This window comes from Dromiciops gliroides, chromosome 6 (assembly GCF_019393635.1).
Source record: "Dromiciops gliroides isolate mDroGli1 chromosome 6, mDroGli1.pri, whole genome shotgun sequence".
Lineage (NCBI taxonomy): Eukaryota > Metazoa > Chordata > Mammalia > Microbiotheria > Microbiotheriidae > Dromiciops > Dromiciops gliroides.
In genome coordinates this window covers 273902060-273919622 of record NC_057866.1, presented here as the reverse complement: position 1 = coordinate 273919622, position 17563 = coordinate 273902060, and the positions used below count along the sequence as shown (strand labels likewise).

Sequence of the window (17563 nt, the reverse complement as noted above, 5' to 3'; positions counted from 1 at the left end):
CAAATCAAACCACCACCACCACCATCTTGATCATCAGTTCCCCTCAGACTTGGATGGAGGCAGTCCAGCACCTGAAAATAACAGCCTTGGGAATATCCGTGTCCCTCAAATAACCAGACCTGCTTGCAGCCCAGTGCCTGCAGCCACCAGCAAGGGAGAAATCATGGTGGTGAGGGGCCCACCTTCTTGATCCCTAGCAGCGATAACTGCTGGCAGATGAGTCTGGGAGCCTGGGGAGTATCATTACCCACCAGACCACCAGTCCTGTTTCCAACCCAGCCCTCAGTCATGAGCCAGGGAAACCATGCCTGAGGGAAAGAACCAGCCATCTCTACGGATTGCCAGCCGACTCACTGGGCAGGCAGATCAGCTTGCCCCAAGTAGCACGGCACCCTGAGGGCAGACGGGAGGCAATTTCTCCAGGCAAGTCAAACCCTCACCACCTTGACCTCTATCTCCCCTGAAACCATGACCCTAAGGGCCCTTAGTGATCATCCAGGCAAACAGCCCATGTGGGGAGGCAGCCTGTCCATTGCTCCTACCAGGGTTGTGGTCACAGCTACTAAAGATCCAGAAAAGGAGGTTCTGGCCACCAGACCTTGGCACTGTCCAACATCACAAACTGCTGTGATTTTATCAGTGAAAATGACAGGAAAGAAGAGTCAGCACCATCAGCTTTGCTGCTGCCCTCTAAGGACCATGGGACCTTTCCATCTGACTTGCAGCTGAAACCTTCCCTGTGTGGTGTGTCCCTCCTGTGGAAATGTGAGCTCTTTGAGAGCAGGGACTTTCCAACTTTTCTCTCTGTATCCCCAGCTTATCACATAGTCCCCCCCCCCCCCCGTAAACACTTATTTTATGTTCACTCATTCATCTCAGCCATCTTCTTTTTACAGAGATAGTGCAGGGACTGGACAGGGAGTGACTTGCTTGCCCAAGGTCACACAGCTGGTGAGGAATAGAGCAGGTATTACAACTCGAATTGCTCCTGCTCCAAGATGTTTTTTTTAATTTTTTTTTTAATTTTAGCAGAGCAATGGGGGTTAAGTGACTTTCCCAGGGTCACACAGCTAGTAAGTGCCAAGTGTCTGAGGCCAGATTTGAACTCAGGTACTCCTGAATCCAGGGCCGGTGCTTTATCCACTGTGACACCTAGCTGCCCCTCCTGCTCCAAGCTTATTCTTCTTCGTACTTACTAAGTCATAAAGCTAATTTTTGAATCCAGGTCTCCTGACTCCCAAACTAATTCCTTTCGCCCTGCACCTGCACATTTCCCAAGAAGGTGCCCTGGGAATCCTGAAGACTCAGGAGACGTGGGCTGTACCTAGACCAGATGTTACTCCTTTAGCACTCTTCATCTAGAGCTGGGAGTGACCTCAGAGACCAGTTAGTTCAACCATTTCATTTCACAGATGAAGAAACTGAGGCCTTGGGAAGCTAGGTGACATGCTCTGAGACACACAGACCTGTAGTTAAGCATTGGAGGGGACATTGGAACCCAGGTGTTCAGACTCCCAAATCAGTGTTCTCTCCATGGTCCCCTGCTCCCTCCCCCTCCCACTACTCGTGGCTGAAGCACAAAGGCAAACTCTTTCCTACTTGCGCAGCTTGTGTTGAGCATGTTTTAAGTGGACAGAAAGTGGGAAATGGCGTGTGCTGTTCTTTCTGGGCATGCACATGCAGTGGAAGTCTGAGATCCTGCGTTAGCTGCACTGTATGTGTCAGGGTCACGGAGCCTTTCCCCCTCTCCATCAGATTGAGAGCCCAGGGACTTCGGGCTGTTTCTGTCCCCCCCCCCCCCCCACACACACCCCCACAAGTTTCTGGCTCTCCCTCTCTTGTGCTTCTCTCTCCAATCTCCCCCCTTTTATGTCTCTGACTCTCCTCCTCTGCCTCTCTCCTTGTTTCTCTGGGTCTCTAGCTGTTTTTTTCCTTTCTCTGTGTCTCTCAAACTCTGCTTCTCTCTCTCTAATAAGCATATAAACATATTCATGAGCTATAGCGGAGAGGGCGGCAGTCAAGGAGGGACTGAGAGAAAGGGAGGGAGAGAAAAGAGGGAGGGCGGGAGAGGAGGGAGGGCGCTCCATGCCTGCCTGCGCAGCTGATCCCTCTTTGGCAGCCGCCCCGAAGCCGAAGCCAGCGCACATCTCCGGCGGCACCCACCGGGACTGGTGCCTCTCGTTCCCAGCTCTTCATGCTGCTTGGCCCCCTGAGTGGAGCACCATGGGCACGGGGGACTTTCTCTGCATCTCCATGACTGGAGGGGCTCCCTGGGGCTTCCGCCTGCAAGGTGGCAAGGAGCAGAACCAACCTCTACAAGTGGCCAAGGTAGGCAGCACCCCTCCCCTGTGAAAGAGCGGGGAAGCAGGGAGGGGAGCCCTGGCCTGGGGCGGAGAAGGAGATGCCCAGCCACATAGCCGCTGGAGTCTTTGGAGGGTAGATTCAGTGCCGGTGGGGCCGGTGCCGTTGGGCTGGGCTGGGCTGCGCTTCTCCTATCCTGAGTGTCTGTGATTGCTTGAGATGGTGGCAGGACAGGAGAGTAGATACACACCTAGCTACAAAGATGCGAACATACACGGGTATGTGTGTTGGAATTACAAGCCACGGTTGAGATCAATGCATTTCCCCCAGCCTGAGATAGGAAAGGGCTGATTGGGTTCATCTCTCATTTAGCACCTAGGGAAACTTTGGGACTCTGAGGTTCGGAAGCCCAGTTCGGCTGAGTCTTGGTCCTAGAAGGGGAAGAGGCATTGCTGTTGGAATAAGTCATTTGCTGGGTGACCTGGGATCTCTCGGGAGATGCCTATAGTAGCACCCATCCGTCAGCGATCAGCCACAGGCCAGTTTGGGGCAGGGGTGTAAGGGCGCCGAGGACAAGATGTCACAATGCTTGTATCATAGTTTCATAGTGTCCGTTTAAGGCTGATAGGCATTGAATACATTAGCAAACAGCCCATTTATTCTATTATACAGTGTAGAACTACACTAAGACTTATGGACCACCCTATATGTAGATGAGATCAAATTATTATATGAAAGCTATCTTAAGTAACCCAAAGCTCATTCGTAGCACTGTTTAAGAGGTTCATTTTCAGCTTTTAAAATCGGCTCACTCCTTAGATTAGAAGGTAGCCTAAGAGAGTTTATTCATACCAAGCTAATGTGGCCTTGTTTTTGGATACCCAAGTTTCAGTTATAGCAAGACGATCAAACACGAACTGTTTACAGGACTTTATAAGGGTTTAAAATGTAGGGAGTCATTTTACCATAGGAAAGAATAGTCTTCATTATGCTTTCTTATTGTCATTTTTGAATTTTGTTTTATTTTTTATTACCATCAGTATAGGATTCTAGAGCTTTATCAAGTAGATAGTCCACTATGCTTGGTAATTATCCCCCCCCCCCTCCCCTCTCCCCTGCCTTTCCTTTGTAAAAACTGGCATCAAGAAGAAAGTACAACTTTGGTGTATGTGCAACATCAGGAAAATCTCAAAAATCATGGTGGAATCCTGCCACCTAGTGGAAAATTTAAACTAGTATCTAACATCAGAAAGACTTCTAGGAAAATTATCAACATTTTAACATTTTTTTGCTCTATTACCCTTATCAGTAACAGTATCTGATTTGTACCTCAAATATATGCATATTTACTTATCTCTAAACTATGTACATGTACTACTATACTAATAATGTATTATATGAATGTATATATCATATAATTATGTCTACATCATATATATGAAACAGACATTCTCAAAAGATGAAATAATGTTGGATCCATTTATTTAGTTAATGCGGAGTTGATTGGGTTGGAGAGTGACTTCATGAGACCTGCACTTAAGGAATATCACTTTATAGCTACATGGGGTATGGATTCTAGAGAAGAGAGGCAGGAGGCAGGGAGAACAATGGAGAGACAATAATATGTTGGTCAGGAGGAAGGCAATAAGACCCTGTGCTGGGGTGGTGGCTGAGTTGAGAGGAGGGAACAGAGGTGGGAAATCTTGAGGACACAGAACGGCAAGACTTGGCAAGAGATTGGATGGTGGGGAAAGGACGAGTGGGGGATCAAGAATGAATTCGACTTTGCCAGTTTTGATGAGAAGGATGGTGATGCCTTTGAATTGAAAAAGAGTTCAGAAGATGTCATCTTAGGGGGAAGGTAATGTAATGAGATCTGTGATGCAAAGTAACATTCATCCATGCCTGTGTGTATCCTGTGGGACTCACCAAAAGTGGAAAGTTTAGAGTGGGGAATGGTCTTAATCTCTGGCCACCGCCTGCCAAGGAGCTCTTGCCAGAGTGGTCTGGGAAGGCAGGAAATGGGTGACAGTGAGGGGATTTTAGCTGTTTGACTACTGGCATAGTTATTTTTTTTGTTATTGTTCAACCATTTAGTTACCTACTTATACTAGAACTAGGTAGTTAGGCATAAGTTATAACCAGTCTGAGGAGTTGATGCCTAGAGCAGAGGCAGAGAGGCCAAGTGCTAGCCCATGACAGGAAGCCTGCTGGAGGGGGAGGGGGAGGGGGTGCAGCATTGTTTGGGAAAGTTGGAAGATAATGAGTGAAGTTGGGGGTAGAAGAGTGAGGTTGTATGAAATGAGTCCCCCTCATCAAAGCTTTTGTGGCAGGCTTGGAGTGTTACCCATTTTTCTACCTTTCATCTGATTATCCATTAAGTCATGTCACAGCCTGCTGGGTTATGCCGCAGATGTCCCATCATGGGTGGAGGGCCCTGCTTTGGGAGTCATTGATCTAGACTGTGAGATCTCGAGCTGGAAGTTCTCATACAGATTAGTGAGTCTAACTGTTTCATTTTACAAGGGGAAACAGGAATCCAAAGAGATAAAGGGAATTAGCTGAGGTCACACAGGATGCTAGTAAGTGGTGAGCCAGAGTTCAAACCTAGGGCTTTTGTCTAGAAATACAATGTTTGATGCCCTAGACCATGCCATCTCTGCCACTTACTTTCCTTTTCCAGTGAATAATGGCACACGATGATAAAAGATACACAGTGAACATTGGTGGGCAGTGGATGCTAACACAAAATCATTCTTGCAGGGCTCAAAATAAAATCGAGGGTGAGTAGCTCAGGTGCTCCGCCTTGTCTCTGCCAGGTGGGGTCACTAGTGATCCTAAACTGCCAATGTCCAGTGATTGGTTGGTTCGAAGCCAATCTGAGGTGGGTGCACCCATTGCAAAGTTGTCCAAACATGGCACCATGCATGCTGGTTAAATGGAAGAGAGGCTGGGGAAAGGGCTGTGGAGAGGGAAACCTGAGGAGAGGCTGTATGCCACTGGAGCGATGGCTGGGTGCTCAGAGGAAGGGAACAACAGACATCCAAAACAGATGATTGCCTGCTTGAATTGTCCTGATGCTTGCCTCTATTCTCCAATTACCCTGTGTGTATCAAAATAGCTTCTTATTCTTAATCAGCAGATTGAAAGCTGAGGAAACTCGGGCATTCAGATTTTTACAGAAGACCAATTGCCTCTGCTTACCATCTATTTTTGTATTTCGAATTTATCATTCCATTCAACTTCTTAAACTTGACCATTACATTTACTATCTTTCCAAGATTCCACTCCTGCCCCCACCCCCGGGGCCATGAGGATTAAGTGACTTGCTGAGGGTCACACAGGTAGTAAGTGTTAAGTATCTGAAGCTGGATTTGAACTCAGGTCCTCCTGAATCCAGGCTGAGTGCTTTATCCATTGTGCCACCTAGCTGCTCCCCCAAGTGTCCTTATTTATTTCTCTTAGGAACTTACACAGGTGTGTGAGAGAGAGCGAGCGCGCGCGTGCGCTCGCGCACACACACACACACACACACACACACACACACACACAAAAGCATTTCTCTATACATACTGGCAGACAAAAAATAGATTGCAATATTAAACCATGAATTTTTCTTACATATTGTCTGCTTTTATTTTTTTACAAGGATATAATAAAAAATGAAATAAAAGGTATAATAAATTCAGCATGTTACTTTCAAAACTTTCCTACTTATCTATGCTTTTTCCTGAACTTTTATGTGTTCTCTCAGTACTTTAAAAAATGTTTCAGGGGCAACTAGGTGGAGCAGTGGATAAAGCACCACCCCTGGAGTCAGGAGGACCTGAGTTCAAATCCAATTTCAGACACTTAACACTTACTAGCTGTGTGACCCTAGGCAAGTCACTTAACCCCAATTGCCTAACCAAAAAAAAAAAAAGTTTCAATGGACTTTCTTTTTCTTCTTCTCCTCCTCCTCCTCCTCCTCCTCCTCCTCTTCTTCTTCTTCTTCTCCTTCTCTTCCTCCTTCTCCTCCTCCTCCTCCTTCTTCTCCTCCTCCTCCTCCTCCTCCTCCTCCTCCTTCTTCTTCTTCTCCTCCTCCTTCTTTTCCTCATCCTCCTTCTTTTCCTCATCCTCCTCCTTTCCCTTCTTCTTCTCCTCCTTCTCTTCTCCTTTTCCTTTCTTCACTACTACTCTATGACTGTGATCACAACTCCTAAGCTATGATCTTCTGATTGCAACTATGTCCTCCTTAGCAGGATGGAGAGTAAGAATATCAGGAGTCACTTTTTACACATGCACTAAATTTTCTTTCCATCTTGTCCAAGGGTCCTACCTGTTCTTTGTCCTAGACTGCTTTGGCCATCTGGAGAAGCCTATGCAGTTGTTCTCAAAATTATGTTTTTAAATGCATAGAATTAAACACAGAGGATTACAAAGAAGGCCAATTACATTGAAACAGTTATATATTTTTTTTAAAGAACGAGTTAATGGACCCCAGATTAAGAACCCTGGAAGGATTCAAAGTGACTTATTAGAAGCAAGTCCCATTCAGTCTGGACTTTATCCAAAGAAGGAAAAGACCATGTGCTACAGTATTCAGTAAATCAGCAGTTATCTGCTATCTGACCTAGGCACTGTGGGTATAAAGACAATGGATGAACCAGCCCTTACTCAAAAGTGGCTTATGTTCTAAGGATTACTTTACCAATACAAACGTGTGTGTGTGTGTGTGTGTGTGTGTGTATTTAGGGTGGGGACTTCTGAGTTTGGGGCAGGGAGTGTTCAAAGCCTTGCCAAATGTGCCAGCCTCCAGGCACTACAGAGGCCAGTGATTTCTGATGAATTGCTCACTTGCTGGAAAGTATCAAGGGACAAGCCCCTCATTCTGTCTCTGCTCTGGGGCCCCAGCGGCGTTGAAAGAGGTCAGTGGAACAGGAGATACTTGATGAAGAAGTTCTCATTGGGAGCATCAAAAGCACACATGGGGATCTGAAATAACCACTTGTAGGATTCCCCCTTCCCTTCTCCTAGTTTTGGGGAAGATTGACAATCTATAAAGACTAAAGCAGCTGAGAAAGATTTGTCTTCTGCCCCTCAGCTGGGGTCCCACCCAGGAGGCCCTGAAGCCTCACTGTGAATTCTGTCCTGATGACATCTTGGAGCCTAGTTCCATGGAGATATGCTCAGACCAACATCCCATTCGTACGGTGGTTAGGAGCCGCTGCCAAATCCCCTCTTTTGAGGATCACCCGTCCCTGATATTAATATCCACAGAACTTCTGTCAGCCAGTGAGCTCAAGGTCTGTTTATGAAACCCTTTGGTTTTGTTTTCAAGAGCAAAGGCAAGAGGCCCAGCCCCCCACCCTGCAGGCTCTCTGTGGCTTCCAGGGGCCTTTTAGGGTCTTTTCAGTGGGTCGATCTGATGGAAAAACGAGACAAAGGATCATCCAGACGCAGACTTGTGAACCCAGGCGTAAGATTCACAGGGTCACAGATAACAGGGCTGCAGATTTAGAGCAGGAAGGACCTTGGAGGTGTTCGAGTGGAGTCAGGCGACAGGGCTCAGCAGCTGGGACTGGGGTGAGCTCGCTAAGTAAGAGAAAGGCTCTTCAGCTTGGGAGGCTGCTTTCAATCATTAGGTGGATTTCAACGGCTCGGTCACAAATATGAGGCTTCATCTTGGAGACACAGACATCCTTGTCAAGGGTGGGCAGCACTTTTTTTTTTTTTTTTTGGTGAGGCAATTGGGGTTAAGTGACTTGCCCAGGGTCACACAACTAGTTAAGTGTTAAGTGTCTGAGGCTGGCCTTGAACTCAGGTCCTCCTGAATCCAGGGCCAGTGCTCTATCCACTGCGCCACCTAGCTGCCCCTGTGGGCAGCACTTTTATTGGAAAGGTCTTTCTTAAAGGATTTTCACTTGAGTAGAAGGGCTTTCTCCAGAGTCTTGACTTTGGTCTTATGCCTGGGCACATTCTGAATCTGAAGAGCTTGGGGGTCAGTGGCAGCAGTGGGGTGGCGGGGGCGGGTATTTTAACAGCCTAAAAAGTGATTTTTCCTCCTCTCCCAACAAGACATAACTTAAAAGAGAAAGTTTGCAGCTGGCTTACTTCTTGTATCTTAATACAGTGAGTATAATCCAATCAATTCCCCTCCCCCCAACCTCGCACCCCTCCAGACTTTCCAAGTGTTTATTCTTAAACACAGAGGTGTTGGGCCAGATGATCTCTGAGCTTAGTCTCAGCTCCAGAGCGATGATCCTCTAATCCATCCCCTCCACCTTTTAAAAACACATTTGGGGGCGGCTAGGTGGCGCAGTGGATAGAGCACCGGCCCTGGAGTCAGGAGTACCTGAATTCAAATCCGGCCTCAGACACTTAACACTTACTAGCTGTGTGACCCCGGGCAAGTCACTTAACCCCAATTGCCTCACTAAAAAAACAAAAAAAACAAACAAAAACAACCTGATGTCAAAACACATTTGGTGATGCCATTGTTCACATAACATTCATCTCCTGTCATCTGACCACAATTAATCCCTTCTTCATAACAAACACAAATCCTCAGTCTAAACTGATCAAAGGAATGATCTTGTTTAGCAGCATCTCTGATTCATTGACATTTCATTGATAAATGTTTATGAGAAGTAGTTGTTGTTATATTGATAATTCCATGACTACAAATTCAATTTTACCTCCTGCTATGTGCAAGGTACCATAAACTTTCCTCATCTATAAAGTGGGAGCATAGGACAATCACCTTCCAAATGAAAATCTAAGTCTGATGCGGAGGCCCTGCCCTCCAAGTGCTTACCTTTTCCTGGGATTGGACAGATATTACAGACAAGTAGATACAAAGGAATCTCAAGAGGGAGTGGGTGCTAATCATAACTGGGTGGGGGGGTGGATCAAGCAAGGCTTGTTGTAGGGATCTGACAACTGAGCTATCTTTGAAGGCCCAGGAATTCTAAGGGGTAGAGGGGAGATTAATTACAGCCATTCTTTTTAGGCAGCTCCAATAAGTCTAACCCATCATGGGGCTATGTCCTTATTGTTCTGAACAAATACATTACTTCCCCAAAGTTATTTGTTCCAAAGGATTTCAATGAGTAGGCTGGGGATTTAGCATCATATGCTAGTAACCCAAGAGTTTCAAATAGGGCCAGATCGGGGGTGCAGCTCTTCCTAAGGGGAGGAAAAGAGGCAAGATGGTTAATATTTCAGGGTAGACATGCTTTGGGGAAAGAGATGCCTGGTTGATTTTTTTGGGGGGGTGGATTTCATGTGGAATTTTTAGGCACTTTCTGAAATCAGGTTTCTATTTGAGAACACAAACCATGCTAGCTGTATGTATGTGTGTGTGCATATATGTATGGGTGGATATACACACATGCTTGTATGCATGTGTGTATCCATGTATGGATTTATTGATTTATTCATGTATGCATGCATGGATTTGCAAGTGTACTCTAGGACTAGTGTAACAGTGAAAAGAAAGCATCCATCTAGAGTATCTGTGTTCAAGTCTGACATTCAAGCCTGAGGCCTGTTTTCTTGTCTCTAAAATGAAGGGGGCTTGGACCACATGACCTCTGAGCTCCATCCCAGCTTGAGATCAATGACCTTATAATACAAATCTTTTTTAAAATACCCTTTAAAAAAATACAACCATCATCTTCTAACTTGTGACCACAATGAAACCCTTCCTCCTAACAGAACAAAGACAGTTCATCCAAATTGATCAAAGGAATGATCCTGGCAGCAGATTCTACTCCTGCTCCTGGAGTCTCCCCCCATATCTTTACAGGAGAGGAAATTGTGTTTTATCCTCCTTCTCTGAGACTAAGCTTCCTTATTATCATTCATCTGAGTCTGGGAGCTTTGCAATGCTGTTTCCATTTCACATTATTGCAGTCTTCATGAGCACCGACTTCAGCATCCTTCATTCTGCTTCAGTTCCTGTGAGCCTTCCTGTGTTTCTTTGAATTCTTCCTATTTACCATCATTGATAATACCCCATCAATTCATATACTGGGATTTGTTCCAGATAAATCTATTTAGATATTGAGAGGCTTGGGGGGGGGAGGGAGACAGAGACAGAAAAAAGGGAGAGGGAGAGAGCATGTATTATAAAGTGCTTACTATGTGTCAAGCACTAAGCACAGGAAGTACAAATAGGAAATCAGACCCAGACTTCCAAAAGGGGGAGGCTCCGATGAGATGAGATGGAAAGCCTAAAGGGCAGTAAGGAGCAGCAGTAAGGCAGAGAGATCCTCTTGTTGTTCTGGGGCCCAGGTGCCAGGAGCTCAGAGGTCACTGCATTCTCTTCTCTGTGTTCCCTTTTTAGGGAAGGGCCAAATCTTCAGGAGGCAGAGTCCTGTCCTCCAACACTTGACTCAAATGTTCTACGGTCACTTTCTCCCTTTTCCTCATGTATATACATACATACATACATACACACACACACACACATACATGGAACCTCAAACCTCTCTCTAATCAATCAATTTATCTATCCCTCTATCTGTCCAGAGGGAGGGAGGTTTGGGGTTCTGCCTCCTTAGACCTGGTAGCCCCAGGGTTGCTCCAGGGCCTAGTCTTTCCCATCAGCCTCTGCTGGGAACCTTTTCTGAAGGGTCATCCTTAGCTAGGCCTGTCCTTCCAGGAAGGGCATTGATAAGTTAGAGTACCTACATCAAGAGGACAGCAACTAGCACAGTGAAAGGCCTCAAGTTTATGTGGTGGGAGGGGTGATTGAAGGAACTGGGGGTGTTTAGCTTGGCAAAAATTATAGAATCTAGAGCAAGGGAAGAATTGTTCACTTCACGTGGTCCAACTTCTTCATTTGACAGGTGAACACACAGTTCAGAGAAATAGAAGCAATTTACCTAACGTCACAGAGTCCAATATCTCTCCATCTCTCTCATCCATCCACCCACCCATCCATCCACCCACTCATCTATCCATCCATCCATCCATCCATCCATCCATCTATTCATCCATCCATCCATCCTTCTATTCATCCTTCCATCCATCCATCCATCCATCCATCCATCCATCCATCCATCCATCCATCCATCCATCCATCCATCCATCCACCCATCCAATCTATCTATATCTCTATGTAGACATAGGTAGATCAATAGAATTTATCTCCAGCGATATCTACATATACATATATAGATAGATCAATCCTACTTTGTACATAGATTAGAGAGATAGAGATAGACTCATAGATATATAAGCATTTATTAAGTTCTTACTATCTGCCAGATATTATTCCAAGTGTTACAGATACAAATAGAAGTAAAATAGTCTCTTCCCTAGACAAGCTTATCTTCTACTGGGGAAGAAAATACACACAAAGAGTTGAAAAGGAAGTGGGGGACCTCTTGCACCTGGCAGTCACCGGCTCTTTCATTATTTACTCTGCCTCTTAGGGGCAAGCAAGAGACCTACAGAGTTCCTTAAAGTATTAATGTTCTCCACATTATCTAGACTGTGACGTTTGTTTCCCTCAGTTTCTAAGGCTGTCTTCTAGCAACACTAACAAGTGGGGATTGTTGTAGACAAACCCCCTTGGTTGAAGATCATCAAGGGAAAATCCTGTAACAAGAATGTTTCCAAGCTCCAGGCAGGGGATCCACCCACTCCTTTCAACAAGTACTTGGAACAACAATATTCCAATGTGATGCCTGTTTTTGTAATGCTCATTGTGAATGAGTGTCAAGCCCTCTCCTGTGGGTCAGTGGTTGTGAGCTCCAGGGGCCCATCCCAGGTCCTCGTTCTGGCTGCTTTGCTGCCTGACTCTCTGCCTGATCCCTGCAGAACATGGTGGGGAAGACCTTCCTCCTCTCCCCCTATCCTCTTCCTCTCCCCTCTCCTCTTTCCCCTCTCCTCTCTCCTCTCTCCCTTCTCCCCTCTCCCCTCTCTTTTCTCCCCTCTCCCTTCCCTCATTTCATTGGCAAAGGAAACTCCCAGACGAGGGAATATTCTCTACCCATGAATTGGCACCATCTTGAAATTTGCATTCTTAGAGTTTCTAGAACACTGCAAGGGGAAGTGGCACGTTCAGCCTCCCCATCCAGCCAGTGTGAGTCAGAGGAGGGACATGAATCCTATAGCCTTCCCAGCTCCAAGATCGACTATCCACTCTGCCACACCCAGGATATAGAAGGTGCTCAGTAAGTGCCTGTGGAGCGAATTTGTGCTTGTTCTCTTCAGAACTGTGATCAGATGATTTTTCCTGATCTCAGCACTTCCCTCTCCAATGACACCCTTGGTTCTACCAAAAGAAAACTTTCGCTTTTGTTTTTTAACCAAGGGATATGCTCTGGACTCTTTCTCTTGAGACAGCTGAGGTTGGGAGTGGGGAGGGGCTAGATAGAGCGCTGGGCCTGGAGTCAGGAACACTCTCTTTGTGAGTTCAAATCTGGCCTCAGACACTTACTAGCCGTGTTACCCTTGACAAGTCACTTAACCTCTGTCTGCCTCAGGTTCATCATCTATGAAATGGGGGAAAAAATAGCACCTACCTTCCAGGGTTGTTGTGAGAGGAAAATGAGATAATATTTTTACTTACTGTACTTGGCACCTAGTAGGTGATTAAGAAATCCTTGTTTCCTTCCTTGAAGGTTTAAAACTAGCATAATACTTCCCTGAGGAAGACAGAATCCTCTTTACTTTCTCCTTCCGTGCTGGGTCTTAATAGTTATCATGACTAATAGTATTAATATATTAATAGTGATCATGATAAGAGCTATTTAATTATCTATTAGTTATGTGATCATAGATATGGAAGTGATCAACCCAGAGTTGAAAATCAGGGTTCTATGATATGTTATGGGTTTGTAGATTTAGAAATGAAGAGAACTTAGAGTTGATTTAGTCCCACCATTGACTTTACAGATAAGGAAACTGAGGCCCAAATATTTTTTAAATTTTATTATTATTATTATTATTATTATTATTATTAATTTTTTTTACAGGGCAATAAGGATTAAGTGACTTGCCCAGGGTCACACAGCTAGTAAGTGTCAAGTGTCTGAGGTCAGATTTGAACTCAGGTCCTCCTGAACCCAAGGGCTGGTGCTTTATCCACTGCTCTACCTAGCTGCCCCCTAGGCCCAAAGAATTTAAATGATTACCTAATTAATTGCCTGCATACCTAAATGATCACACAGGTCAGAAATGGAAGAGCCAGGATTCAAATCCAGGTCCCTTTCCACTGTATCACACACCCTGCCTTGCCTCCTACCCAACATCAGGAAGGTGGCTCTCATAGTGTGGCATCCTGGTGGAGTCTTGGAATCCACAGGACCCTGGCTTCAAACCAGCTTGGATCCTTCCAAGCTGGTTGACTCTGGGCAAGTCCCTTCATCACTCCAATCTTCGGTATCTTCATCTGTAAAATGGGGGTAAGAATGCAGGTCCTTCCCCCTTTACACAGTGTGGTGAGGGTCACACAAGACCGTGTTTATGAATAGGGAATATGTGAATGTCAGCCAGTCAAACAGCATTTACTAAGTGCTTGCTGTGTGCCGGGCAATGTGTTAGGTCCTGCGCATACAGAGAAAAGCAAAAACGTGAATAATCATGATGTTTCCTCTCCTTAAGGAGCCCACATTCTAATGGGGAAGACGACATGTGAATAACTAGGTACTTAGAAGGTGTAGACAGTAGAAGCAGAAGGTCATGTCAGAGGGAGGCTCTGGGGGATGGGACGAGGCTATGGAGGGGGCTGGTCAGGAAACGCCTTCTACAGGAGGTGAGATTTGATCAGAGTGGGGACTAGAGAACTGAGAAGCAGCATGAAACATGGGGAGAACACTGGCTTTGGGCCAGACAACATGGATTCGAATTCTACCTCTCTCATTGACTAGCTGTATGCATTGGGCAAGTTCCTTAACCTTCATCTGTAAGGTGAAGGCTCGAATCCTGTGATTCCTAAGTCCTAAATAGAGAACTTCCGTGTCTCTTTTCCCCCTGCTGCCAGTTGCAATGATACGCTCTGTCTTGAGAATCTTTACATATTGGCCTCTCAGGCCTATCACTCAAATGTTGGAGTAATTTTAAATTTTGTAACATTCTTTCTTATTTATTATCTCGCTGCAATTTTATCACAACCCCAGGAAATGGGTCAGACAAGGATCACAGTCCCATTTTACAGATGGGAAAAGTGAGCAAACTCTAGCTAAGGGGGTGAAATCTGGGTTAAAAATGTGGTCTTTTCCTTGGCGCCTCCGTGTCTTCACTCCCCTTCATTACCTTGGATACTTGGGCCGCAAACTCATGTCAGCATCTTATCTCAGTACATCCTCCACAAACACTCTCTCCATTGCCTCCAGATGGCATGGGAATGACCTTGGGCTCTCCCTCAGAGGCTGTGCCAGTTGGCCATGTGCTCTGGCAGGGCCTAATGAGACAGTACAACTTCAAGTTTGGGCCTGGGAACAGAGGCCAGGATCCATTAGCTGGAACCACGAGGAGCCATTACAGCCTCAGCCACTGCCATTTTAACATTGAAAGTGTGGCAGCTAGGTGGCACTATAGTGGATAGAGTGCCAGGCCTGGAGTCAGGAAGACCTGAGTTCAAATTCAGCCTCAGACACTTACCAGCTCTGTGACCCTGGGCAAGTCACTTCACCCTGTTTGCCTCAGTTTCTTTATCTGTTAAATGATCTAGAGAAGGAAACAGTAAACCACTCCAGTATCTTTGCTAAGAAGATCCCAAATGGAGTCACAGAGTCAGACACAAATGAGCAACAAAATGTGAAACGGGCTGGGATCTGTGGGTGGAGATCCCACACAGATCAAATCTGAGACCTGGGATGGTTCAGAGGACCATGGTTTGAATCTTGGCCCTGCTGCCTGGGTGACCCCGGGGACATCGCTTAACCTCCCGGTGTTCTGGGAAATCCAAAGTTGTAGAGAAGATGCCAAGCAGAGTAGGGAGGAGGAGTTCGCTCAACTGAGATGTTCCCTAGACCTTTGAATTCACAGCTCTAGTCTCTGCCTATGCTGTTCTTTAGAAGATCCTTAGAACATCCCATGGGAGGGTTGTTTTGTTTTTTTAAGAAGAAATGTTGACAACTGCTAGTAAACAGCATAAGAGAGGAATATAAGCAACTGCCTGAAGTTAGAAACTCCTCAGAGAAACTCAAGGACACCGTATCTTTTGTATATATTTCAATTACAGGCTCCCTCCCAGTGGGAACATTTTTCAGAATATTATGTTCATTACCTTCAGCGTTTTCTTGGTCTGCCTTATCTCCCATTCTTTTCTTCTTATGAAAAAGCAGATCTGGCCAAAGCCACAGCCGAGGAAGCTGGATTTCAACTGCTTCTGATATTCATCAGGGGTTGTCAGATCGGGAGGGAGATAGGACCCTTATTCCTGCTCAGGTTCCTTTTGGGTTGGACCCTGGCCTGTTCTGCTGAGATAGAAATCAGATGTTGTTTCAGAGGGGCCTCCTTAAAGCCAAGTGGTTAAGGGAAGACAGAGAAAGCTACTCCCTGAAGGATTTTCCGAGAGAGATACTGGGTCTAGGTTATGTAACAAAGCTTTGCTATTCCTCTTCATGGGCCTCTCTGGTGGTTCTCTTCCTCTACTTCCCATGATTCTACACTTGGATCCAGAACTGAGCAGGGAATCTTCCTGGACCAGGATGCAACAGGAGAATGGAGGTATGACCCAGCTCTGTCTGACATTCAGCGACTGTGGGACTCTGGGCAAGTCACTTACCGATGATGTTGGGTCATTGTGTGAGGGTAGAGCTGTGGAAACCTTCAAGAGCCCTTGGATTTTGAGCTATTGTTCATTTTCTCTCTACCTTATTAACTCACAGAAATGCTACCCACAAAATCACTGAATTTCAGAGTTGGAGGGGACCTGGACGTTATCTGAGTCGCACAATGTAGAGAAGAAACAACTGGATTTATAGTCAGGGATCATCATCGTAATAACAGCAACAACTTGAATTTTCATAGCACTTTAAGGTTTGCAAAATGCTTTAATTATCATAGCTAGCATTTAGATAATGTCTACTATGTGCTAAGCACTTTACAAATATTATCTCATTTAGTCCTGACAATAATCCTGGGAAGTGGGTGCTATTATTATCCCTATTTTACAGATAAGGAAACTGAGGCAGGCAGAGGTTAAGTGACTTGCTGGAGGAGGGGGAGCTATACATCTAGTAAGTGTCTGAAGTTGGATTTGAACGCGTGTCTTCCTGACTCCAGGCCCAATGCTCTATGTATTATGGTGCCCCCCTAGCAGCCTGAGTTCAAATCCCACTGCCAAAGTTGGCTTTGTGACCCAGGGCCACTTAATCTCTCTATGTCTCACTTTCTGCATCTGTAAAAGAAGAGCTTTGAACATGGTGACCTCTGAAGTCCCTTTCAGCTCTTTATCAAAGATCATAGGATTGTCGAGATGTCAGGATACTTTGCCTAAACATTCTGGCTCTAATCCTTACAATAATTATGTGGCCATGGACAAGCCTCATTTTCTCCATCTGCAAAATGAGGATAAAAATACATGTACTATATCTATCTCAAAGGGTTTCTGTGAAGAAGGTACCATATGCACTATAGAGGTATGAGTTATTATAATTATTTGGGATTCTTCAAGCATTTATTAAATGCCTACTGTGTGCCAGCCAGGCAGAGAGGATACAAAAACACAAATGAAATCATTCTTTACCACAAGGAGCTTATTCTGCAGGGAGTAGGGAGGTGATACAGTACACGCACTTAGAGACTTAGGGGACAGAGTGGATTTCATTGGGCAGGGAATTTCTGGGGAGGAAACTCCATCTACGATGTGTGATGGCACCTTCCCTCCCTCTTATGTTCTTAGAGAGTTGGCAAGAGAACAAAAAAGGTAGGCAAGTGACTTACCCAGGGTCACACAGCCACTATGTTCCAGAGGTGGGATTTGAACCTACCCCTCCTACAATACCTCTATCTCTTTACATAGAAGTCAATACAGAATATTATTCATGCTAATTTCCATTCAGCTTAGAAATTCAATTAGTACTCCATATGTTTTAAGAAAATTCTAATGAAAATGCACTATAGTAAGTGATTTCTGTGGCATAAGAACTCCCTCTCTAAATGCTAACTGGTACCCGCTGTAGAAACTTATTCCTTAGAGACACTGATATGTCAAGTGACTAACCCAGGGTCATACAGTTAGTGTATGTCATAAGGCAGGTTTTGAAGCCATGTTTTCCTGACTCCCAGACTGGCTTTCTTTCTATAATGCCATGATAGC

General features: G+C 45.3%; 1 protein-coding gene across 1 annotated transcript in view; it reads left to right on the top strand.

Annotated features, from left to right (window-relative positions):
- The first annotated feature begins 2164 nt into the window (after positions 1 to 2164).
- SYNPO2 (synaptopodin 2) overlaps positions 2165 to 17563 on the top strand; it is a 214600-nt gene continuing 199201 nt past the window's right edge. The window contains exon 1 of the mRNA XM_043973319.1: positions 2165 to 2328. Coding sequence (XP_043829254.1) covers positions 2224 to 2328 — 105 coding nt within the window. The 5' untranslated portion in view covers positions 2165 to 2223. The remainder of the gene's footprint in view (positions 2329 to 17563) is intronic.